At 45.7% G+C, this 27,195-nt stretch overlaps 1 protein-coding gene across 4 annotated transcripts in view; it reads left to right on the top strand.

The window, feature by feature from the left end:
• LOC137654540 (putative leucine-rich repeat-containing protein DDB_G0290503) overlaps positions 1-27,195 on the top strand; it is a 206,194-nt gene that overhangs the window by 35,479 nt on the left and 143,520 nt on the right. For all 4 annotated transcript variants that reach the window (XM_068388261.1, XM_068388262.1, XM_068388263.1 and 1 more), the window contains one exon: positions 20,939-24,140. In XM_068388261.1, the coding sequence (XP_068244362.1) occupies positions 20,939-24,140 (3,202 nt within the window). The remainder of the gene's footprint in view (positions 1-20,938; positions 24,141-27,195) is intronic.

Below are 27,195 nucleotides of genomic sequence, written 5' to 3'. Positions count from 1 at the left end.
CCTTTGGAGTCGAAATCCTAGGTAGGAGGAAGCGTGATGGTTCATTGGAACGTGCCAGTAGGCATCCGCCAGGTCTATGGAGACCGTGTAAGAACCTCGAGGCAGAAGGGTCCTTATCTGTTGAAGAGTCAGCATCTTTAACTTGTCGTTCGCTATGAACTTGTTGAGGGGGGATAAGTCCAGAATGACTCTGAGTTTGTCGGAGTCTTTCTTGGGGACACAAAACAGTCTCCCTTGGAACCTGGTGGACTTTACCTTCCTTATCACCTTCTTGTTCAAGAGATCTAGGACATATTCTTCCAGAAGGGGGGTTGATTGTTGGAAGAATTGCTGGAAGGTTGGGGGTGGTTGAGTCCAACTCCAGCCTAGACCCTTCTTGACGATGCTGTGTGCCCAGGGATCGAAGGTCCAACGATCCTGGAATTGGCGGAGTCTTCCTCCCACCGGAAGCACTTCATTGCTTCTGGTGTCCCGAGGGTTTACTGCCTCGGCCGCTAGCTCCCCTTCCTCCTCTGGCCTCTGGAGGGACGGCGAGACGCGTCTCTGCCTGCACCTCTGCCTGAGCCTCTACCTTTGGGACGAAAGGTAGTCGTCTGTTGCTCGAAAGCAGGGGTGAAAACCGGTGACTGTGACAAGACCGGTTGGGTGACCAGCTGAAAGGTCTGCTGTGGTTGAGCTGCTACTTGGGGAGTAGCGGGTCCTGGAAACTGCCGTCTCTGTTGACGTTGCTGGGGTTTCTGCTTGGGGAATTTCCTCTTAGGTTGAGGTCCGTCGTCCTGGGAGGATTTCCTCTTCTTTGACATGCCCCACTTGTGGAGAAGGTTCCTGTTCTCCGTGGCGGCCTTGTCGGTGATCTCTTTCACGAGGTCAGAGGGAAAGAGGTGCTTACCCCAGATGTTGGAGGAAATCAGCCTCCGGGGTTCGTGTTTCACAGTGGCACCTGAGAACACGAATTCTCGACAGGCTCTCCGAGCCTTCATGAAGTGATACAAATCCTTCACCAGGGTTGCCATGTGGGATTTGGCGAGTACCATGTAGTGATCTGGGACTCTGGTGTCACAAGCCATGATGTCAAGTTGGACCTGGTGGGACATGGATGCTGCAAGCCTCTCCTTCGTATCTTGTTCCCGACGAAGGAGGTGGTCGTTGAGTTTCGGGAGGTCTTCGTTAAACTGACGTCCGGCTACGTCAGGATCTAGCTTTCCCACCACGAAAGTATGCTGGATATCCTTCCAGTGTCGAGCGTCGGGGGGAGTTACTATGGAGAAGGGTCTGCACTCCTCCAGTGCAGGGCAGGGTTTTCCTTCTTCCACAGCCTTGAGGCACGCAGCGAAGGCCTTTTCCACGAAGGGAAGGACTGCATCGTCGGGTGCGACGTAAGTAGGGTGCTTCTTGCTCAGGGCCGGAAGCTTAGAGCAGGTAAAACCCCTACTTTTAAATGCAGTGGCTAGCATAGCCTGGGCCTTCGAGAGATCGAACACTATCTCCTCCTTGGGTTCGGTCTCTTCTTTAGAGGCAGGTTCAGAACGAAGCCGGACGTAACAGTCCGGGTAAGCCTCAAAGTTTGGGAAGAACTCCACATCTTCCAGGGGGACAGTGCCGATCTTATCGCTGACAAAGATCCTGCCGGTCGCGATAACCATATGCTCGGCATACCTCCAGGGGTTGGCATGTGAGCATGCAGGGAGATCCTTAACCGAGATCTTCTTCAGTTCTTTGGACCCCTTCATGGACCTGATGAACTCTTGAGTTTCTTTCAGCCTGTCGTCCATAATGGCTTTGATCATCCGGAACATCTCTTGGGCGGATGGAATGGGTTCCGGGGTAGCGGAGGTAGACGGGAGAGACACTTCCGTCGGTGTAGGAGTAGGGGCGGTGATGGAAGGAGGAGCGACCTCTTGCTCCGACTCGGTGTATTCCACCTGGTCCTCTTCATCTTCCGCACCTTGGGCCATAAGGGTCTTCTCCGTGCCCTCCGAAATATCCGACATATGTTCGTCGTTCTCGGAATCCAGGTGGCACTCGTGCATGGACTGGGCCATGACTACGTCTGGTTCCACCGTAATTTGGACAGTGGGGATTAGTTCTTTGGGCACCACAGAATCGGGGGAGGCCTTTGGGAACAGAAGGGACCTCAATTCTTCAGTGGCCAGGTATGGTCCAGTGGCATTCTTCTGGAAGCCACGCACCCACTTGCGTAGCTTATCCCGAGAAGTGTCCCTGACCTCCGCTGAGGGAGGATTATGGAAGGCATCGACTAGGCGATCCTGGCAGACCACACAGCTCTGCGGGTCCCAGAACTTCAAATCCCCTTTCTTGTTGGCACAAGGGGCGTGAGTCCTACACGCCGTATGCCCGTAGAAGTGCGGGCGTTTCACGGCGCAGAAGTCGTAATCACACTTCATCTGCTCCTCCTGTAAAAGAAAGAGAAAATGAGTATGGGGGGAGTCATAAGAATGACTCTTAAACTAAGTTAATATTAATCATTAATTTTAACTTGATAAAGGGTGTGATGCACAGAGGAAGGGTTGAGATAGGATAGGAACATACTCCGTGCATCCCGCCCGGCTGGTTACCGTAACCTTCATCCTTGGACAATCCGAGGTGACCGAAGGCACAGGATAGAATTCAAGTAGAAGTCCATAGGGCAGATAGAATTCTATGGGAATTGTCAAGGATATAAGGTTGGGACTGAAGCCACTCAGTTCCAAATTAGGGGACTAAAAGATCCCATAGGGTAACGGCTTCCGGCAACCAGCCGCGCTAAGATACACGCAGCATGCTGGAAATCTGTGATATGCAAGAAGACAGCATGATTACCAATAGAACAGTAGTAAGATACTGATCCATTTACGTAAACAAGCCATCTGGTTGCAGTGTAGGGCTATCAATATCAGATGATAGCTAGTAGAAGGGAGTGCAAGTCGCCTTGACGCCTCCGGAAGGTTCCGGCAGACCACCGGCACGCCGGAGGCCGCTCCAGCAGAGTTTCTGGCATTAGGACAGACAATATAGAAGTCAAGAGTAATACCAGGGTGGCGGCCGCCGGCACAGCGGCGGCACGCCGGCACAGCGGCGGCACGCCGGCACGCCGGCACAGCGGCGGCACGCCGGCACAGCGGCGGCACGCCGGCACAGCGGCGGCACGCCGGCAGAGGGAGCGGCGGCTCCGGCAGCCGGAGGTTGCCGGCTTGGTGACAGGAACAAGAATGGTTATAGCAGAACCGGACTGCCGGCAGTGGATGCCGGCACTCCGGGGGCCGGCCGGCGGGCGGACGACCAAGCTATGAGGAAGGAGGGAGAGCCATCGGCTGGAAGCCGGCGGCAGGCGGCAGTCCCCCGGCACACGGAGGACTGGCGGCCGAGAGGATAAGGGATGAGTCACCAAGGTAGGAGGTGGGTATCACCGACAGTGGAGGCGGCAAGGGACCGGCACCCGGATAGTGAAAGAGACAGAAGGAGGGATGTAGGGGTCTGGCCACGGACCCCCAGACATCCCCCCTGAGAGGGTGTACCCATGATAGAGGCTGACTCTATCACCCAGAAGCAGGGGCCGCAGAGGACCGGGAGCTAAGGTAGCCCAAGGGAGGGCTAGGGGACACCCAAGAGCCGGGGGGTGGGGGAGACCCCTGCATACAGAACACATCCAGTGGCTAACCCCATAGGACACTATGAAGGGTATATGTACCAGAGCGGACTGCACACAGAAGCTCAAGGTAGCCCTATCACTCCACCCTAAGGAGGAGTTGTAGGACAGGGGACAGATGGGTATAGACTAACCTAAGTATAGGCTAGGCCATACAAGAGATAGGTGGGGAGGGGAGAAGAGAAGGGTCTTCCATGGAGGGGGTTCTGTACCAGAGCGGCCACTGAGGAAGGGAGGACACTCCCTAGCCTAAGGTAAGGCAGCTTGACTGAAAACGGTGCATGGGTATAGTTTCAGCAAGGAACAGAATTAACCCCTCCAAAACCTAACCTAGAGCAGGGATGTACGTCCTGAACTAGGAAGGATGGAAGACATATCGCTATTGCAGGAAAAGTCGGAGACCTAGCCCTAGCAATAGAGGAAGGACTAGCCGTTCCTCACTCTCGGGCGCAACCCTAAGGGGGGATCATTCCCTTAGGGAGGACAGAGAGGCGATAAAATACTCTGATATGAGCTTGATCCCCTTACGTGGTAGGGGGAGCAAGGCTACACAGAGGGAATGCCCTAAGGCAGGGGGATGAAGGAAGCATATAGGGGTCCTACATGTAGGTTAGGTTAGAAAGACACACTATCTAACCTGTCCCCTATATGGTCCCTGAAGGCGAAAACACTTGCATCACAGTCAATAGTATTGTAAAATAATGCCACTATCTTCATAAATAAGCCTAGGATCACTGATAAATATCATGCATGAACACTGATATAGGCGCTCAGGCCTGGGGGCTATAGTAGCCAACTGGTGTGGGGTCAATCGATGACCGATAAAAAAGCGTCAAAACACGATATAAAAGTTCCTAGCTATGAAGACTAAATAAACTAATAGTATCGATTAGTTAATAAGGCCGTAAGCGTTGTTGAGGCTAACTAAATAAGGCATGCAGAACAACAACGATGCCATAAAATGGCGGGTCCGGTTGAGGCACAGCTCTGCCACAAAACATCAAATATCTCGAAAAGTAAAATTTACTTTACGGTCAGAGCTTAACTAAACAATACTGGAATCTTGTACTCAACTTTCCAGAAGAAGGCGAGGCCAAAGGTAGCGACATGATGAAGATGCAAGTCGATAAAGTAAGCACAGGGAAAATCCGTCTTAGTAAGGCGAGCTACTATGCGAAGGATGAGGACGGACGTGACGTCATTTAGCAATGGCGCCCGTTTGTTTACGTCTCGAGTACCAAAAGTAGCCACGGACGAAATTAGCTGTGGAACGGCTCCCAGCTATTCTCCGCTCTTACACACCGAAGTGTTAAATCTGTTCGGCGTGTAGATAGCTATGTGGCGCGTTAATACATGCGTCCCCTGTTGATATACGATGTCTTAAAAGGGAAACCTTTAGGATACTCGCTCCAGAAGTTAGAATTCTGTGATAACCTGTGGTTAAATTCTCTGGGAATATCTTAGTAGTTATTTACCCAAGGAAGCTACCAAAAAGGAACCTTCCAACAGGACGCCATGGCTTGAGCCCAAATATATATATATATATATATATATATATATATATATATATATATATATATATATATATATATATATATATATATATATATATATATAGATATATATATATATATATATATATATATATATATATATATATATATATATATATATATATATATATATATATATATATATATATATATATATATATATATATATATACTGTATACTGTATATACAGTATATATATATATATATATATATATATATATATATATATATATATATATATATATATATATATATATATCTATATATATATATATATATATATATATATATATATATATATATATATATATATATATATATATATATATATATATATATATATACTGTATATATATATATATATATATATATATATATATATATATATATATATATATATATATATATATATATAATATATATATATATATATATATATATATATATATATATATATATATATATATATATATATATATATATATTAGGAAATTTATATCTCTTTATGTAACTTACATACTGATCCGTGAGAGTAAGATTCAACAATACGTTTTTATACATATTCCTATTAAACAAGTTTATAGATTGTGGTAAACAAAGCACATACAGTATTTATAAAGCTCATGATAATGAAACCAAATTAATGGAAAATCATGTTTAGGGTAGAACCATCTAGATATTCAAACAACTCAATTTATTAGATAAAAAGCTGGAAAATATATTTCCTTGATTATTGAAATAGGCCTAACCATTTAGTTAAACGCGTATATAACTTGGATTTTGTTTTCCTACACCAGCTTGTGTCTTATTTATGTTTCATTTAATTAAATGCTAAACTTCTTTGTTCTTTATCAAAAGAAATCATGATATATTTCTTTATAATGCTATAAAAGTAGAGAACTAATCTACAAATCACATTATCCCTTGCTTATACACTTGGAGTCTACTGCCATTAATGGTGAAAATTGATATCACGTTGCCGCAGATGTTTCTACAAGATTTTTTAAAATGAACTATAAGGTCAGTGAGACGAGGTATCACCAACAACTGACGGTTTATTCAAACAGGTGCGAGAATATAATACAAGGTGCGGACAGAAATGTAGCATGCGCGCTGGCGCCAATCGTGCTTGAACCAACCGCCACAAAAAGTGTGTTTCTTCACACGTACAAATATTCGAAATACAAGTCAATGAAATTATGTAACGAAATGAGAAATACATGAAATTGTAGCTCTGAGGGAGCAGAACAAATATATACAATTAGCCACAGTGTGGCGAAAGGAGAATTCAAATGAAATGGAGAATTCGATGAGAATGCTGAACGACGGAGGGAGCGATGTCCTTACAAGTACTCCCCCCCCCCAAGACATCAGGCGGTGTAGAAGGCTGATGAGGCTAGTCTTCGTATCGTTTCAGGCGTCGGAGGGTTCCTCTTGTTTTTGAACGAAGGGGCGCGTCGGCGGTCGGCGTATGGATCGCTACCTCTCGTCGTCGTTTGTTGCTCTTCTCATTGGGCGCCTTGTTTTGAGGTGGCACTCTGGATCTGCCAGGTCCCGCGGAGGCAGTATCGCTTCTTTCGAGAAACGCGGTTTCACGCGGTTTATTGAGACCCAGTCCTCTTGGCCGTGCACGTCGAGAAGGAAGGCTTTCGTCGTTTTACTGATGACTCGGTAGGGGCCGCGATAGGGTCTGGTCAGCGGCTGTCGATGTGCGTCGACGCGGACGAAAACATATCCGCAGTCGTCCAGGTTCCTCGGCTTGAAATGCTTTTTTCTGTTTTGGTAAGTTTTAAGACATGGCCTGAACTTCCTGGCGATGTCCCTAAGATGATCCAGCTGCGTGTAGTCGGTTGATGTGGGAAAGAATTCGCCGGGAATTGCGAGCGCCTCTCTGTAAACCTTTTCAGCGGGCGATGGCTCGCCATCTGCGCGAGGGGTGGTGTGAAGGCTGAGAAGTACCCAAGGAAGTCGTGATTTCCAGTCCGCGTCGGTGCAGCTCGCCATCAGGGACGCCTTGAGGGCGCGATGAGTTCGTTCAACCATGCCGTTTGCTACGGGGTTGTATGCTGTGGAGTGTTGTTCCCATTAGGTTTGCCAGAGCGAGCCATATCTCTGACAGGAAAGCGGGGCCTCTGTCCGTCATGATGTCGTCAGGAACGCCAAATCTGCTCACCCAGCTCGACAAAAGGGCTTCGGCGCATGCTTGGGTCGTAGCTTCGGTCATTGGTGATGCTTCCAACCACCTCGTGGAGCGATCGATGATTGTCAGCAGGTAGCGAGCAGATCCCGAAGGCAGCAAAGGTCCCACGACGTCGATGTGGATGTGACCGAAATGCCTTTTCGGTTGGGGAAATTCACCTATCCCCGATTCGGTGTGACGGCTGATCTTGCTTGTCTGGCAATTGACGCATGTCTTCGCCCATTCCCGGGCATCCTTTTTTATCCCTGGCCAGATGAACTTCTCAGACAGGAGGCGAGCAGTGGTGCGTCCTGAGGGGTGTGAAAGTCCATGGATGATGTCGAATATCTTCCTTCTGCAGGACGTGGGCGGCCGGTGCTGGTGTCGCAGAGGATGGTTACTCCTGCCGGCCCGAGGGGAATTGCAGTTATCTTGAGTGCAGATGGCCCCGTCAGGTGATCCTGTGCCTCTTGGTCATTGCGCTGCTCGGATGCGAGGTCGGCGTAGTCAATTCCCAGGTGAATTGCGTCGATTTCAATCCTTGAAAGGGCGTTTGCCCCTGGGTTTTTCTTTCCAGGAACGTAGCTTATCGTGCACCCGAATTCGGCGATTGCTGCGAGATGGCGTTATTGTCGGGAGGACCATGCGTCTGTCGATTTTGTGAAGGCGTGTACGAGGGATTGCTGGTCTGTCGCGATGGTGAAGGGTGTGCCCTCCAGGATGTGCCTGAAGTGGCGGACGGCAAGGAGCTCCCTGTCGAAGGTGCTGTATCTTGTTTCGGCGGGTTTCAGCTTTCTGCTGAAGAATGCCAACGGTCTTGGAGCACCATCGACGAGCTGTTCCAGCACAGCTCCACAGGCGATGTTGCTGGCGTCGGTCGTCAGTTGCAGAGGGGTGTTGTCGTCGAAGTAAGCCAGGGTGGTGGCGTTTGCGAGGGCGTCCTTTGTCCTGGCGAATGCGTGTTGTTGTGGGGAACCCCACTCAAGTTTCTTCGCCTTTCCCTTCAGGACGTCGTCGATGGGGGTCAGGGTCTGTGCGATGTTGGGGATGAAGCGCCTGTAGTAATTGACCATCCCCAGGAACTCCTGAAATTGGCGGGTGGTCGTAGGTGTCGGGAACTTCCTGATGGAGTCCACGTTGGTTGTCATGGGTTTTACCCTACTCGAGGACACGCGATGACCGAGAAAGTCCACTCCTTCAACGCCGAACGTGCATTTATCGAAACGTACAACCAGGCCATTCTCCTGCAGGCGTTTGAGAACGGCGCGGACGGGCCTCCGGTGTTCCTCCTTGGTCCTGGAGAATATCAGGATGTGGTCGACGTAGCAGACGCAGAAGGGTAGGTCGCCCAGGATGCTATCCATTAGGCGTTGGAAGGTCGCCCCCGCATTGCGTAGACCGAAGGTTGAGTATGCGAAGGTGTAGGATCCGAACGGTGTCACAGTGGCAGTCTTCGGATAGTCCTCTGGAAATACGGGGACCTGGAAGTAAGACTTGAGAAGGTCCATCTGGGTGAAGTGTTTCGCGCCATGCAACGCATTCGTCAGGTCCTGCATGTTGGGCAGAGGGTAGTGGTCGGGCGTTGTGATGAGGTTGAGGCGTCTGTAGTCGCCGCAAGGTCTCCAGGTCCCGTCAGGCTTCTTTACCATGTGGAGGGGAGAAGCCCAGGGGCTCGATGCTTTCTTACAGATACCCATGCGTTCCATGTCCTCAAAACCCCGTTTGGTGGCCCTCAGGTTCTGGGGCGGGAGGTGGTGGAATTTTGCGTGTGTAGGAGGTTCCGTCGTCGTGATGTGGTGTGGTGGTAGATCCCGTGCTTGGAGGGGGATCCCGGCGATTGTCGGAGCTCGGGGTTGAAAACGTCAGGAAATTCCTACAGAAAGTCGGCGTAGGGCTGCGTCCTTACAGCGGATACGGTCATTGTGGCAGGACCGACTCTTAGGGCGCGGAACCGGCAGGTTCCTGTGTCGATGAGGCGTTTCCCTGCAACGTCGATGAGTAGTCTGTGGTGAGCGAGGAAATCTGCACCGAGGAGGGGGCGACTGACGTCAACGATGGCGAAGGGCCAGGAATATGCACGGCCCATGATAGATATCTTGAGGACCCTAGTCCCATAACACCGTATGGGATACCCGTTGGCGGCGATGAGCGAGGGAGCGTCTTTGCTGGGACCACGGTCTAGATCGGCTTGTGATGGCGGGAACGTTGACTGCTTAGCACCGGTGTCGACCATAAGTCTACGGTAGGAGACGGTGTCGAGGATATAAAAACCATTCTTACTTTGGTTTCCTGCAGCTGCGATGGTGGTAGGTGGTTTCTTCTGGTGTCATCTTCTAGGGAAATTGCATGGTGCCTTACATTTCTTGGCGTTGCTGCCGAACTGCTGATGGTAGAAACACCACACTGGATTAGGCCTAGGGCTCGGATGTGTCGGTTGTGGTGGTTTCCTCCTTGCCAGAGCGTTGATTTCGTCGTTGTCGATAGGAGGCGTTGCTGAAGAGTCTATTGAAGAGCAGCTGAAGGAGGAGAACGAAGACGATACTGATGATGCCCCGAGGCGGGATGCTTTGGAAGCCTCGTGGAATTTCTGAGCCTTCGACAGGAGTTCGTTCATTGGAAGCGTGTCGGTGTCCGTCAACTGGGCCCTCACGTCCTGCGGCAGGCGTCGAAGGAAAATCACGCAAGATAGGCTAATCTCGGGCCGTCGGCCGTTGCTGTCGGACTCAGGAAGCACTAGCAGGCTGGTCAACTCGTCCCACGCCTCGACAGGAGAGATGTCCCCAATGGGTTTGCCGGCGAGATCCAGGACCTTCTGTGCCCTTGCTGAAACAGAGAGTGAGTAGATAGGGATTAGTTTCGTTCTCAGGTCGTCGTAGGAAACTTGGCCAGCCTGGGCGTCGAGCCATGGGGAAATCTTGTCAAATACCTCCTCTGGGATGGAGGTGAGAACGGCCTTGGTGCAGGAGTCGCTGAGCCTAGTGACTCGGAAGAGTACGTCTGCTCTCAGGAACCAGGAAGCGGTGTTGTGTTGAGAAAACGGCGGTAGTTTGACTTTGGGTGTGGAGGCAAGGCCGTTGGGCGTGATGGGCTGGTTGAATCCGCCATTGTGGTCAGTCGACGAGTCGGTGAAGAGGTGAGAAGCTGAGATGTCGGATAAGCTCATCCTACTGCCTTACAAATGCACCGAGGTGTGGGAACACCAAAGGCCGAAGCTCACGCCTAAGGTAACTGAGTAAAAGAAGGTAGCACGGCCGTAGTGAGTCCGTTAATGGCAAAGCCAAAACCGCTGATGCTACTTCAACTCCGGGGTCACCAGTTATAAGGACAGTGAGACGAGCTATCACCAACAACTGACGGTTTATTCAAACAGGTGCGAGAATATAATACAAGGTGCGGACGGAAATGTAGCATGCGCGCTGGAGCCAATCGTGCTTGAACCAACCACCACAAAAAGTGTGTGTCTTCACATGTACAAATATTCGAAATACAAGTCAATGAAATAATGTAACGAAATGAGAAATACATGAAATTGTAGCTCTGAGGGAGCAGAACAAATATTTACAATTAGCCACAGTGTGGCAAAAGGAGAATTCAAATGAAATGGAGAATTCGATGAGAATGCTGAACGACGGAGGGAGCGATGTCCTTACAGAACAATTATTGCAACTAACATTGACCATTTACCAGGAAAATGTCTCCTGTGGTTCTACAGTTAATCATTGATACTTATTATGAAATAAAAAGGATTACAATAATTGGAATAAAATATACTAACTGCCAACTCCATGGGAGACTTGATAGCAAAACCCTGTGTTCATGCGAAGGCTGCGACTATGGCTAATGCTGGGGGCCTGGGGTCATGGCCCCTGCCCTAGTTGGCACTGACTGGCGATGAGGATATTTGAGCAAATACCCCCACTAGTAGGCCATGGCTGGTAATTCATTACTGTATTGGGTAAATAATGTTACGTTTGTGTCGTTGGTCAAGACTAAGCCAAAGCTGACGTAGAGTCCGAACGGTTGGTTCATAAATGCGAATATAAGAATTACCAACCCACCCAAGTTCTCTGTTGAATTTAGGTGCATTCATGGGTGATTAGGTTTAATGTTACGAAGATTTTCCCTTTATATTTTATTGATACTTGCATTATTTTATGCATCTTTGCTTAAATAATTTATGATTCAGTATACAGTCATACCTCTCTTCACGAAAGACCAATTTTCAAGTTGTGAAACAAGATGCGAATATCTTTATGACTTACTTTACAAAAAATGTTTCATTTTAAGAAAAGAGATTTGCCAGCCAGGCTGAGAATAAAATAGTCACCCATCACAAGGAGTTGAAGAAAATGGGTCCAGACAACAGAAAATGTAGCTGTTGTCTATAATATGGGTAACTATAATAGTACAGTACATATGGAACTGTATATTTAGTATAGGTACAGTATTTTATTGTATATATTGTACTATTTTTCATTTATTACATTATGTTGTAATAACTACTTAATTTACAGGTATTAACAGTTAGTTTAGGTATATTGAACAGTTCAAATTTATTTGGCTGTACAGTATTTCATTGTGGTTATACTGTAGCTTTATTATGAGATTTAATGTGGTTTTGGAACAAAAAAGGCAATTTGCATGTGAAATGTGACTCACAACACGAAAAAATCACTTTACGAAAGCCACTCCAGAACAAATGAATTTTGTGTTGAGAGGCATTACTGTAATATTAGATATTTGTTTCCACATTTCTCGTAATATACATAGGTTATGTTGGTACGCCTGTGTTGAACGAAATTTTGAAATTGTTTCGTTTCTGTAGTTTGAAGTGATTACTATTCTTTGAAATGATTGCTGTTACCATAATTTTTTTATGATTCTTATGAATATCATACATAGGATATTTACGCATCATATGTTAGCTTTTTTTTGCTTGATAGAGCTTTCAATGTAGGAAAAAAAAGAGATTTTGACGAAGGAAAAATCTATTTCTGGGCGAGAGACCCGTGTCGCCCAGTGAAATGCTCCTTTAGCTCACCTATAAAAGGTGTCGATATATAATACTGGGGCATGATAAATCACAACCAGAGGCCTCGCACCATTTAGATATCTCCTGTCAAAATCCCCGAACAGCGAGGTGCCGTTCCACCTCCCACTACTACAGTACCAACAATCCCACGGAAGTGACGTCAATCCTTATAGCACCCCAGATCGGGGCCCAATTAGGGAGGGACGGGTGGGTTCACTGGGCGACACGAGTCTCTCGCCCAGAAATAGATTTTTCCTTTGTCAAAATCCCTTTTCTGGGCTCCGACCCGTGTTGCCCAGTGAAATCTTACCAGAGAATGGGGACCCAATATGGCTAACTACCTGAAGAGAGAATAACACAAAATAACAGCTGATGAGTTTAATATCAAAAAAGAGAGATGTGGAAACCCGTAAAATTAGATCAACATGTATATGACAGTGATAAAAAGACATGGGAAACAATCAATAATGAAACCCGTAAGTAAAATGCAACAGATATGAATAGTGGGAATCCAGCTTGGTAATCAAAAACGCAAAATAAAATCAGCTCGGGGATTAAGAACAAGTGTAATGAAAACAATTCGTGAAATTGTACAATTGAATAATAAAATAATACACCATAAGGGTGTCTAGTAACAAAACAGGTAGGAACAACAGGTAAGCCAGGCAGGAGGGAAAGAGGACAGAGCAAGACGTTGTGATTAGGACTCAGTACCTTCAGGAGGAACTATATTCCCTGCAGCTACTGTGGCAAATCTAAGAGCTTCTAAAGGTTTTAGGTAGTGGCGCTTGAAAACTTTAGGGGACCTCCAACCCGTATATTTAGAGAGCTCATCAAATTTCATAAGGTGGAAAAATTTAAATGAGGTAGCCACAGCTCTAACATCATGGACAAGTGGGAATGATGCAGGATTAGTTTGTTTAATAAAGTAAAGAATTTGTATGATTCCCTTAAGGGTAATAGTTCCTCCGTGTTCTCTAATAAATAAGGGCCCTGTGGTTGTAGTGGAAGTTCTACCTAAGTAGGCTTTCAGGGTGGTAACTGGACACAGGGATGGATCCCGAGGAAGTGGAACAATCTTCCAGGGAGACCACCTGTTTTGGGGGTTCTTCATTTTTAGCCAGGAAAACTTTGTTAGGAGAGGGAAGAACCTCACACGAAGATAGAAACTTTATATGACCAGGGTCACTAGATAAGGCTGACAATTCTGAGATTCTGGAGCTCGAGGCGAGGCTCAAAAGAAAAAGTGACTTTCTTAATAATGCCCTATAGTTACAGGATCCAATTTGGGTGTCAGAGGCTAGCATAAGAACAGCGTTCAAAACCCAGGAAACTGCGCTAGGGCGAGTTGAAGGTTTTAGCCTGGCACAAGCTCTCTGAATGGATGAGAAATATGAATCCGTAAGATCAATGTCAAAACCAATATGGAAGATCTTTTTCAAGTCTGACTTGATTGTAGTAATGGTATTGGCTGCCAGGCCAGATTCGAAGAGAGTTCTGGAGAATGTCAGAGTTCGGTTCAGCGTCATTGTCTCAACTTGGGAATCTTTCAAGAATTCATCTAATTTCTTGATAGCTGAGTCATATTGACGGAGAGTAGAGTCCCTTTTGTCAGATTCCAGGAAAATAGTATTCAAAGAATCGATGTTTGTACCACGTTGGGCTGCGAACTTCATGAACTCCATAAAGTTAGGGCATTCAGAATCCTTGAGGAAGCGAACACTTTGCGAGTTTGCACTGTCTTTGTTATCACTGGATTGGGAATCCGCTGGGGGCGAAGACCTAGTTCTAGCAACAAGGGGAACCAAGTGCTCTTGGGCCAGTTGGGGGCTACGAGAGCCACTCGACCTTTGACGGATCTGAGTTTGTGCAGAACTTTCAGCAGGAGATTCACCGGAGGAAACAGATAAATCGTCTTCCAGGTATTCCAAACTAGAATCATAGGTTCCGTGGCATAAGCCTGAGGGTCCAGGTGACAGGTGCCACTTGTGCATTGCCGCCATGAGAAAAAACTTCAACATGATGTGGTTTATCTGGGCTGATCAGGAGCCCTCTCTGTTGAGGCAGTGTACTATGCCTGCACTGTTGAGAACCAGTCTGATATAGAGATTCCTGGCTGGGTTGAGACGTTTTAAAGTGAGGAAGACTGCCATGATTTCTAGGACGTTGACGTGTATTTGTTGAAAGACCGGTGACCATAACCCTTGGACTTTCTTGTGTTGTAAAGGAACCGACTTGGAAAGATTCTTGATCTTTCCAAGTCTGCAGACTTTTTCTCAGGGTTGGGGAAAGGCGAGCACGTCTGTCTCGGTGTATTGCGGTTGCTCTGGAGCGCCACACCCTGTTTATGTCCCTGAGTTTGGACCTCAGGATGATGTCTGTCACGGAGGCGAAGTGTAAAGAACCTAGGATCTACTCTCGGCTTCCTCGGAAGGCCAACTTTCCCCTGAGAAATTTGTTTGTATTCCTTCCTATCACCTTCCTTTTGGCTTTGGGGAGGCACAGCGTATGGGAGCACAGTTCCCCTTGTAGCCCCAGCCATTGAAACTTGGTCTCCGGGACCAGGCGGGATTTCCCGAGGTTGACTTGGGATCCCAGTTGCCGAAGTAAGGTGAGGACTTTGTCGTTGCTACGCGGGAAATCTGGGCATTGTCTGACCCGATTAGCCAATCGTCCAGATAGGCCACTACCTGTACCCCTGAGTCCGGAGCTCTTGAATTACGGTCTCTGCTAATATGGTGAAGATTCTGTGTGGTATGTTGAGCCCCAATAGCATCAGTTTGAATGCATGGGCTTGTTCGCCTAGCTTGAAGCCCAGAAAGGACGAAAATGCCTCGCTATTGGAACGTGGTAGTAGGCATCTGTAAGATCAATGGAGGTGGTGACGGCCCCACGGGGAAGTAAGGTCCACACCTGCGAGACGGTAAGCATATGGAATTTGTCGCAACGAATGAAGGAATTTAAACGAGACAGATCCCGGATTACTCTCCGTTGGTCTGAGCCTTTCTTTGGCACGCTGAACAAGCGTCCGTGAAATCTTAAGCGACGTATACTTTGGATTGCATTCTTTAGTAGCAGATCTTTTGTGAAGGAACGCAGTTCTTTCGTGAACTGAGACCGGTTGAACCACTTGCAGAGGTTGCCTGAATTGGGAAGATTGGAAGGGCCTCAATCTCTTCCTACCTCGAATTGGGGTACTAGTAGGCTCATATCTCCTCTTTGAAACCAGGCCCCACCTAACCTTGAGGTTTTGGTTGGCTCTAGCTGCCTCGCTAAGGACCGAGTTAACTAAGTCCCCTGGTTGAAAAGATCCGGACCCCAGACTGGAGCATTGATGAGCCTATTAGGTTCGTCCCTAATCGTGGCTTCGGATAGAACGTGTCGTCGACGATGGGTCCTGGCATTTGCAAAATCATAGGCGTCAGCCATAAAGTTTTGCAAAAGTGACCTAGTGAGGACCTTAAGGAGGTCCTCCTCGTTGTAAGTGGCGACAGTCAATTCCGAAAGGGCAACTGAATTAAGGGATCTGCTGAATCAACACCTCGATTCATATTCCAATTTAATGAGAGACTCCGGGAAGGTGGGAAGCCGTTCGCTGAACTGCGTAGAGGCACAGTCCGGGCTCAACTTACCTACCGAGAAGGTAGCTGGGACGTTCCGCCAACATTCACCATCTCCCGGAAAGAGAAGGGAGGGTAAGTCGGTCTCCTTGAGGTGAGGTAAAGGCTTCTCTTCCTTGATAGGCTGAAAGACCGTCTCCATGATCTTGGTCGCACATGGGGTAGGGGTCTGGTCGTCGGCCACAAACATAGTATATGAACGTTCGTAGGCCGTAATCATAGTGTTCAAGCAATCCCACTCATTGAACACGCCGACCAAGACAGACTGTGCCTGTTCTTTAGGAAATTTAACAGTTTCCTCTGGGCTCTTAACCAATCGAATCAGAGCCTCTTCCTTGAGGTGAGCGTAGCCGGGGAAGGGGAATTCAAGACCCGGCGGGTAGAATTCATAATCCGCAAGAAGCCGGGTACCGAAATCTCCGATGGACAACATACCCTTCGAGAAGGGGCATGCACTGCCAACCTCCAAGGGTTATTCTTATTGAAAGGGGGAAGCTTGGAGGCGTCGGGGATGGGGTATTGCTGCTGTGGCGGTGGCAGCCCCGAATGCATGAGTCCCTTAACTAGGCTCTTCATAGAAGCTATCCTCTCTTGTGATTGTCGCGTATGAGACGATAGTATCGACTCAAAACGAGCAAACATCTTCTCAGAAAATACACCGGCCAGATGATTCCGCTGGGGGGGGGGGAAACAGGTGCCAGAACGGAGATACTCCGTGAGAGGTTGAAGGCGCAGCAATTGGGTCTTAAGGGACTCTGGTGGAGGAAGATTTAGCCTTCGAAGCTGATGATTTCGAAGACTTGTGTTCCTTGGAAGACTTGTGGGTCGTATATAAATTCTTACGATGAGCCTTCACCTTGGGGATAAAAGGCCGGGGACTGAGACCGGTCCCGGTTGTCCCTGGAAAACCTCGAAAAGAAGAGTGTTCTGAAGGAGAAGAGAAAGCCGGGCTAGGGATAGGAATCTTAGCCCGGGAACCACTTGACTCACCTACGTCCCTACCTGCGTCGGGATCATCAAGAGCCATGGATTCCACATCGAGGTTGAGGGTAGAGACGTCTTCAGTTAGGGTGCCGCCTGTCTCTTCTTGGTTCGGGGCGGAAGGAGGGTTTCGAACCTCTCGATGAAAGGATCCACCAATTCTTCGGGGACCGCAGGTGAAGTTTTAGCATGTGGTAGAGACGGGAACACCATTCCCAGGAGGATATAAGGCTATGTGGCCTTCAGGTTGCGGGCGAACCCGTCAATCCAGATCTTGAGGGTAGCCCGAGCTGTATCTTTCTCAAGTTGGGAGCACTGAAAGAGAACAGACTATTAGCGAGGGATATTTGTGCCAAAGAAAGTGAAGAAGTCCAAGGACTTCGTAGACACTAAGTGAAAGGCATGCGGGAAGTCCAGAGGACTAGTGGCCTTAAGATTAATATTTAAAATTAATGTTAACTCCCTAAAGTCTGTATCAATGAAAATGTACTCACCGAGTCAGATGTTAGAGTGGAGGTCATTGTGTAGCAGACTACACAAGCGTCTGGATGCCATACAGCTAAGTCATCCACTCGGACAGAACAGTGGACGTGTGAATGACACATGTCATGGCCGCAGGGTTGGAAGATGACAGCGGCACATGCCGTCAGTGCACAGCATACAGTCTGTAAAATAAAAGATACATGAGTATCTTAAAGGAAAGCAAATTAGGGGCCTGGAGGCCCCGGTGCTTAAAATATATATATATATATATATATATACATATATATACATATATATATATATATATACATATATATATATATATATATATCTATCATGATAAAAATCTTTTATTTGTATTCATCAGGAATCCTGAATGAAAGCAAATAGGGGCTCGGGGCCCCGAATTCTTAAATTATAGCCAAATCATGCTAAAAAATTTACATATCAATATCATGATAGAAATGTTTTATATATATATATATATATATATATATATATCTACTGTATACCCATATACATAAATCAGGAGTCCTGAATGAGAGGGAAAAATGTTTTATATATATACATCAGAAATCCTGATGATAAAAATGTTTGTATATATATACATTAGGAATCCTGAAGGAAAGCAAATAGTGGCTCAGCCTCGGGTGCTTAAGTGATATCAATATCATGATAGAAGATTTATATATCAATATCATATCTTTTATATATAGCCATAAAGTGTCTTGAATGTAAGCAAATCGGGACCGTGGGGTCCGGATTGCTTAAGTATCAATACCAAAATAATGATATAAATCTTTTATATATAGCCACAAAGTATAATGAATGTAAGCAAATCGGGACCATGAGGTCCGGATTGCTTAAATATCAATACCAAAATAATGATATAAATCTTCTTTATATATCAAATAAATGATAAAAACTATTCATATGTAAGTGCCTTAAAAATTGAATGAAGGCAAATTAGGGAACCCCCCAGGGGACCCCGGTGTTTAAAAAATCAAATAACAGCTGTACTTGATTATAAAATTATTAAACTAAATTGAATTAATGAATTAAATTAAGTCAAACCGTAGTCGTGATCATATCATGGAAGGCAAGGTCGAGAACTAGGATCGTATATAATAGATAAACGTGACTAAAATATAAAGGGAATCCAAGTAATAATGAATAACGTTGGCTCCGGGGCTCAACTAAAAAACTCGACCGAATGGTAATGAATAAAAGCTACTCCCGGGGATCCCGTAAAGGAAGTCTTTAAACATATATATATATATATATCTATATGAGGTCCGTGAGGTGCGTGACAGAGGGGGGGGGATCTTAAAAGGGTCCGTGAAGTGCGGGACCAAGAGGGAGAAGCCCGTACACAACTTAATATTAAATAACATAACAAGGTACCACGGAACGAATCGAAAACTCCCCGCCGATCGTCGGCCAAACGAGCGACGGAAAGAAAACGACTACGACCGGGTAGAGTAGTGGGGAAAAGTAATGTACGTTAATGAATAATATGCCTCACAGAACAACGGGAACCGCCTGTGTAAAGCGGATGCCCCTGGGAGGGGTACATTGCGCTATAAAGTGACTCAAACTCGATCGGAGAGAGAGAGGGGGGGAACCCTGGGGTGGGGTAACGGCAGGAGGAGGCTAGGAGTAGGGCGATAGCAGGTATACCAACCTGCCAGACCCACGATTGATATGATCACTCGGAAGGACTAATAACACTATAATAAACATAACGTAGGGTAAAATAAGGTAGGAAGGCATGCTGGATGATAATAATAATAACATAGTTAAACATCAATCGTAAAACAAACGAGGGAGCAAACACGAGACAGGAGAAATCAAGCCTGACGGCGCTGGGAGTAGGCAGGGCTACCAACGTAACATAGAGCCACTGGGAGTAGGCAGGGCTACCAACATAACATAGGGTCAGTGAAGTTCTAACAAAATGAAAACTAATATGTAATATCTGACTCATGAAAGCCCCTCAAGCTAATGCAAGCAAACGAATGACGTTAAAAAGATAAGCAAGTCCGTGCCGTGCGAACGTAAGTAAACTAAGTAATGAAATGTGAAATAGAACGACGAAGGGGATCAGGCATGCCAACCTACCGAAAATACGCACACGTATATGTAATTACTGTTATCATAAAAACCAGGCAATAAAAATTAAAACGGTGTGTAAACCGTGGATATCCGTAAGGTTCATAACGAGAAACAATCAGTATGGAGGCCTTATTGAAAATCGCTAAGAACGAACGATAGAGAGAGAGAGAGAGAGAGAAAGGAGCCGAGCCCATCTGAGAGACCTACGAAAGGTCGTGAATAATAAAACTGAGTACTATAAACAAAAAGGGGCAAGGCCCCCTCCAAAATCTCAAAACTCATAGATCTGGTACTTAACTTAGATGGAGGGACAGTGGAGTCCGACATCTTGAGGTAAATCCAGAAAAAAACCCTGTAAATACACACACAAGGTAAATAACGGCTATCATAATTGCGTGCTACAAAGGAGTGACGTCACTGGCGTGGGATTGTTGGTACTGTAGTAGTGGGAGGTGGAACGGCACCTCGCTGTTCGGGGATTTTGACAGGAGATATCTAAATGGTGTGAGGCCTCTGGTTGTGATTTATCATGCCCCAGTATTATATATCGACACCTTTTATAGGTGAGCGAGCTGGGTTCAACCTGGCATCCCTATGCAATTTTTTCTCTGGTAATATATAGCAGTTATATACCTTAGAAATGGTGCTAAAGGAGCATTTCACTGGGCGACACGGGTCAGAGCCCAGAAATAAGTTTTTGAGATACGCGTTGTAGTTGCCAGTTAGTGAATTTCGAATAAAATCCTTCGAAATATGTTGCATCCGTTTTGATGCTGACTTTACATGCCATTAGTTATGCTAATTGTTTTGGGGTATGTATTGAAGCAAACATACAGTACTGTATACAGTACATGTGAATGTGATTTGACTTAGAACTAAAAGGTCATATAGCTGGAAGTAAAATGTTATGGTCACGGGATGCTGGGCATGTTATTCTGTGTTCACCATTGCTGACTTATGTAATTCCCTGTGATTGAACTACTGTACAGTACTTTGAAAGTTTTGTGATAGGCTTTATCTTGAATAGTTACGAAGGAAAATACTTTTTACATGGAAAGGTCATAAGTTATTCTTTTTCTTGAGGTTACTATCTGAGCTACAGAATTTGCATTTAGATACATAATATTCTTTGTAGTATGATTGAATTGTTACATTAAACTTCTTTTGCTTTCATCTTAGATTATTTTATCTAGTTAAAGAAAACACTATTAAGGCAGCAGATTAACTATTTGTAAAGTTGAACTAATAATGGTAATTTTGAGCTCTAAAGTTCTCTTATTACAGTAATAATTTATAAATATGTTTTAATTTTGTTTTTTTATTCACAGGCTTCAGTCACACAAGCTGCTGAAGTTGCAACTTCATATGCTCCAGCTGCATGCCAGTTTCCCCCTTTCGTATCAGTGCCATCAAATAAAGATCCCTCAGGGCAAAAGCAACCGTTCCAGCAGCAGTCCTCCCAGGATAAATACAGTCTCCATCCATCAGACAGTCAGCAACAGCTTCCTCAGCTTAGCTTGTCCATCCCTTCTAAGTCACAAAGTTTTTGTCAGCCCAGTGAATCTCCTCTTGCTGTTTCTGAGCATCTTTCTTTTGATAGATTTTCTAGTCGCCCAGAAATTTTGCCGAGTGAAAGAGGTCTCAGGTATTTTGAAACAAGTAGCATTATGTCAGATGCTGTTCTAAGTCCTCAAATTGACCAAGATTCCATAAAATCCAATCTAAATACTTTTAGAGCTGAAGAAGGGACAAGGAATATATTTTTACATTCTACGCCACAGTGTTCTGTATCTTCAGAACGAGTACATCAGCACTACCAGGAACCCTTTACTCATCCTTTGACGAAAGAAACTCGGTCATTAAGGAAAGATATTGATGATATTGTCATCAGGAAGCAAGCACTAGATTCTAGGTTGCAGTCTCTTATTGCTCACCGAGCTCTGCAGAAGGAAGCTGAATATGAGCAGGCATCAGCCAAGAGTGAAAAATCTTCCCAAGTATTGAAGAGTCAGAGTGTTGATGAGGTTAGTGAAAAGAGAAAGAAATATCACATGAAAAAATATAAAGGTCATAGCAAGAGTCAAGATGACCCCTCTCTCCAATCAAGTGGAGCAGGAACATCAATTCGGGACACATATTTGACCATGATAAGTGAAGACAAAGATGAATTTCCAAGCCTTGTACTGGGTAGCTTTGAAAATGATGAGAAAATTACAGAGCTTCGTAAAGATGAAGCAGACTTACCAGGACTGGGTGATAGTGGGTTGAGTAGTGAAATTAATTCCATAAATGCCACAATCCAAGAACTCATACGGGAAAATCAGCGCTTGCACACCTTTCTTCAGGGAATAACTTGCGAGTCTATTGCAAAAGTGGACCAACAGAAATTAGAACTAGAAGCTCAGATTCAATCTCTGAATGAAGAAAATCATTCCCTAAAGATGGCAATGACTGGTGAAAGTAATGATAAAGACGACTCAAATGTCATAGATAATGAAGAAGGTGTCTCCTCGAAACAAGAAACTAAGTCGGTAAAATTTTTGTTGGAAGATGTTGGTAAGAAGGGAACTGAATTGAAGGATAAACAAGATTCTTTAGATAAGCAAAACGTAAGAGTAACAGAACATAATCAAGAAAATATGGATGAAATTGAGTCTTTACTTCAGGAAAGTGAATCTGTTACAACACAGATTACCCCCAATTCTAGAAATGCAGCATTTCTTGAAATGGCCGAGAAGGAAGAATTATTAAATAAGATTGAAATCCTCCAGAAAAATGTTGATAGTTTAAGAATACAGAATAATGACCTTTTAATAAAAAGTCACCAAAAGATAGCAGTAAAAGAAAATAATGTAGATAAAGAGGGACTAACTTGTAAATTCCAGAGTGAGCTAAGAATAGATGATATGTCTGATAACTCTAGTTCAGACAAGTCTAATAGGGAAGCAGAGATTATGAAAGGTAAAGTGAAAAAACTGACAGAAGAGAAAAATAGACTAGAGTTCAAGCTTAATGATGAAATAACCTCAAGGGACATGGAGTGTTCAAGACTAGAAGCGCGAATCCGCATCCTTTCTGAACAAAATCAAATGCTAACAAGTAAACTCTTGAAAAATGAATCAGATTTTCAAATGTTTAAGGCAAAGGAAAATTTTTCCCTGAATTCTAGTAGTTTACTTGAAAATGGGGTTATAGACAGAGATATCAACAATGAATCAGCTGTTGGTGAAGTAATTATTGCAGCAGACTATTCTGACAGTATCATTATCAAGCCAACTTGTATTAGAGATAAACCAAATGTGGCAGTGGTTGAAGGGAAAATGGACGATAGCAGAATTCCGCAAGAAGTCAATAGTGAAGAGTTAACCACATTGGTTACTGATGTAGATACGGCTAGTAGTAAAGTAGAAGATAGTGTTTCACCCACACATGCTACAGAGATCATTGGTAAAAATTTCTCTGATATAAATGGTACTGTTAACATTGATAGCAAATATCAGGGCATCAATGAACAGAGATCTCTTCAAAATAAAAAAGATATGTTGGATGTTGACAAAGATAAAATGTTTGTGGAGAATGTCAAAAGTTCTTTGCCCTTGGATGTTTCAGACACTAACAAAAATGTAATGCCAGATGTTGAAACTATTAAACTTAATGTCCATGATACTAAAGTTAGACATGTTACAGATAATTCTTACCAAAGCACTGCATGCGTTAACTATCCAGAGTCATTAGCCGGTTCGGTGAATGGTGTTATGACTTTATCAGGTAAAAGCACTAGTATTAAAAATGAGGATAGTAAACTTACTGAACAGGTGTCTGTACTGATGCAGCAGAGTGGAAGGCTGATGGAAGGTTTGAATGAAATGAGGGATTCTGCAAAAATATCTGAAATGTCTTTTGAAACAACTTTAACTCAGATGTTTTCAGAACATAGGCAGATTATAGAGGACATCAAAGAAAAATTGGAAGATACAAGATCTTTAGAAAGAAAACAGCTTGAAAAGGATGTAGATAAATTGTCGAAAGAGAAGCAAGAGCTAATGTTAGATTTACAAAAGAAAAAAAATCAAATTGAAACCTTAATAAATCAAAATAGCTCCCTTGAAAAGAAACTTCATTTTACAAGGAAAAGTACGGGTACTAAAGTTGAGACAGATGAAAAAACAAGTGATTTATCTTTAACTGGTGAAGACGAAGATAATGAATCTACTAAAGGCAAAGAATATTCTCAGCAATCTTCTAAAGCTACTGGAGACAGTCAAGAAACAGAAACCAGAATAAGCCATGAAATTGGAAAAGAAATCTTACGGTCAGTCAGATCAGACTCATCATTAGAAAATGGTTCACACCACAAAGATGATACTCAGTCTTCTGAAGAGGGAAAGTTGAGGAGAAACTCTAGTGTTGAGATTTGTTCCAGTAAAGGTGGCAATTCAAGTGGGAATGTTGTAAGTACTTCCAGGAGGCAGGACATGCTAGTTTATAAAAAGGAAAAACAAAATTGGACCAGACTACTTGAACAATCAGGTAATTTCATACATACAGTATGTGGCTTTATGGTATCTCTAATAGATATAGTTGAGTTTTGAAAATGAGCTTCTTCCATGGTGCATAAGCATACATAAAAACCAACTTAAATAACAAAATACAGTACTTAGATTTTATTTCCATAAGTCTCCCTTGATGGTCATATTGCTTCCCCTCCAGAAGTCCAGTTTAATCGACACTTACCCGTTAAATTTTATAGATTTAAAAACATTTTTTTCCGTAACTGGAATACAAACCTACGCTATTTATTAGGGGTTATTACTATTAGTGAAGCTGAAAGGACGAGCCATCAAAATTTTAGCAAGGGTTAACTACCCATTCTGCTAGTTACTGTGGGTAGTGGGGGTAGCTTGCTACCGCTCCCACTCACACACAGGGGATTTAGCTCGCTTTGCTTTTGGCTTGGATGGTGAACGGTCGTCGCCGTTCTTCATTCTTCACCTATTTTTGGACTGACATTAATTGCTTTTGTTTGTGCTTCCTCTTTGGTTAGTGTGTGTGTTGACTTCTGCGACCATGCGTACTTACCTTGGACTTACAGGTCGGCCCTGCGGAACCTTCATGTCAGCCTTGGACACCGATCGCCACACCATTTGTCCCACCTGCAGAGGTCAACGGTTTGATAATAATGACAGGTGTAGTGAGTGTTGGGAGTCGTCTACCTCCCAGTGTGAAAGGTTTGGGTGACGGCGGGAGAAGAAGTCAAAGCGGGATATTTCTCCTTCGAAGGTTTCTTCGAAAGGGGAAAAACCCAAGACCTCTTCTTCCGCTTCCCGACCTTCCCCTGAAGCTCCTGCTCATTCAGTCTCTTCCGGGAGACCGTTGAGTAGTAGCTTAGACCCTTTAATTTACGGCCAACCCTGGTCCTCGAGAGATGGTGTTGCTTGGGGCTTCTGGGTCTGCCCTCCAAGGACTCCTTGCTGCCCTTCATCATCTGTGATGCAAGTGCGCAGCTGTCGGCGACTTCGTAGTTAGATCCTCTTTCGTGCGGTGACGTAGTGTCTGAGGCATCTACTGTGGCCGTTGCCAACGCCCCTGCACCTTCAGATTCTCCAGCTGTTGCTGCCAACTCTGTTCCCCCCGTACTTGTTCATCCTTCGAGGGGGGAACTTAATCTTTCTTCTGTCTCTCCTGCGAGTGTTTCTCCTCCTCGGGGGAGTTCATTCATAGAGACTCCTCTGTGGAAGATTGCTGCTTTTAAAGTTCAGCTTGCTGATCCCCCCGGCCCCTAGAGGGCGTCTTCGATGCAGAGCTCGCCCTCCGCTTCGCCTTAGAGGTGGCCCTTCACCATCGGTGAAAAGGCTCCTCTTCAGCTTTTCAGCCTCATCTTTGCAGCCGTCTCCCGCAGAGGAGCCTCCGTTTCAGTCGACTTTCATCCGTTCCTGGACCTTCTCCTGTCGACGCTGCCGCTAGACCTCAGACTTCGGCCCTGGACTCTTCTCTGGATCGTTCATAATCACCATCGGATGATGTTTGCCCTTCTAAAGGGCACATCCCTGTTCCAGACCATCCTTCATGCCTACCTGCTGATCTGCCTTCTCCGTTCCTGTCTCTAGTTTATCATCTGCCTGCTCATGCTGCATTTCCGAAGTGTTTAGTTGCACACCAACGCTCTCCAGCGCGCCAGTGCCCTTCAGTGCACCATCGCTCACCAGCATCACGTCAGCACCCTGCAGCACTTCAGCGCTTCCCAGAGCGTCATCACTCCCCAGCGCCTCAGCGTTCTTCGGTGCTTCAGCACTCGCCTGCTCGTCAGCGCCTTCCAATGCCCCAGCAATGGTGCTCTCCAGTGCATTCTCGCCGTCCCAAGGACCAGCGTTTGCCAGCTCACCAGCACACCTTTGCTCGCCAACGCAACAGTGCCCTCCAACTTGTCAGAGTTCCCCTGAGCAGCTGCACTCTCCTACACGGCAGTGCTCTCATGCGCAGCGACGTTCTCCTGCGCGTCAGCGCTCTCTAACTCGCAAGTGCTCTCCTGCGCACCAGCGCTCTCATAAGTGACAGCACTCTCCAGCTTGCCAGTGCTCTCCAGCTCGCCAGTGCACACTTGCGCGCCCGAGCTCACCTGCGCAGTCACATTTACCTGCGCACCAGCACCCCCTGGGCAACGCCTTACTGAGCGCCATCACTCTCCTGCGTGTAAGAGCTCTCTGGTTCGCCAGCGCTCACCAGCGCGCCAGTGCTCTCCTGCGCACTTGCACCAAACCTCAGTAGGTTCTCCATAGGCATAAGGAACTTAACAATAGAGATTGTGAAAGATCACCATTGTCCCATTCCCCTCCCCGCAAATGCATTATAGCGCGACCACCGGGAAAACGGAAAGGAGGCTCCACAGAAGGGTTCAGGATCCCGAAGATTCGATCTTCAAAGGCAGACCCACCACCGCAAACATTGGTAGGGACTCCTCACAGGGAACCTTCAGTCCCTTTCCCTTTAGGGGGTCTTTCTAACAGTGCATCAGTCAGCAAGCAGCCTTGGTTCAGTGACATGGCCAGAGCAGTAGCGTAAGCCTTCGGACCTGCCATGCCATCCCTTGAAGAGGAAAAGAGGAGGCTCAGATGCGGTTACATCCCCTAGTGTGAAACTAACTCCTGTTAGGCCTTCGAGGCCTGTCCTTACTGTCTCTCCCACCGGACACTCTTCTACCTCACCTCTGCCGAGGGAGTCGCGCAAGGCTGGGACTTCCTCCCTTCCACATTCGGAAAAAGCTTCCCTTTGCATGGAGAGTTCTCCACCATCGATGGAAGTCAGGAGGGACAGTCCCATCCCGCCTTCGATGCTTGAGTCCTACCTCCTTCCTCAGAAGGAATCAAAGGACTCAAAGACTCTCCCAAAGTCCTCTTCAAGGACCACATTCCTACAGGAACCATTAGTCACTCCAGGGATGCCCACGACCCAAAAGGAGACTTCGCTGCTTAGTCCCACTTCGGAGGGGGAGCAGAAAGAGTCAAAACATGCATTATGGCAATTTCTGACTCTTATTAGGGTACTCAATGGGTTTACAAACCTGGAGATACCCCCACGAGAGGGGAAA

The sequence above is a fragment of the Palaemon carinicauda genome, chromosome 15 (genome assembly GCF_036898095.1).
Source record: "Palaemon carinicauda isolate YSFRI2023 chromosome 15, ASM3689809v2, whole genome shotgun sequence".
In the NCBI taxonomy this organism is placed as follows: domain Eukaryota; kingdom Metazoa; phylum Arthropoda; class Malacostraca; order Decapoda; family Palaemonidae; genus Palaemon; species Palaemon carinicauda.
The sequence above is the reverse complement of the archived record's forward strand: the minus strand, read 5'-3'. Positions and strand labels throughout refer to the sequence as shown.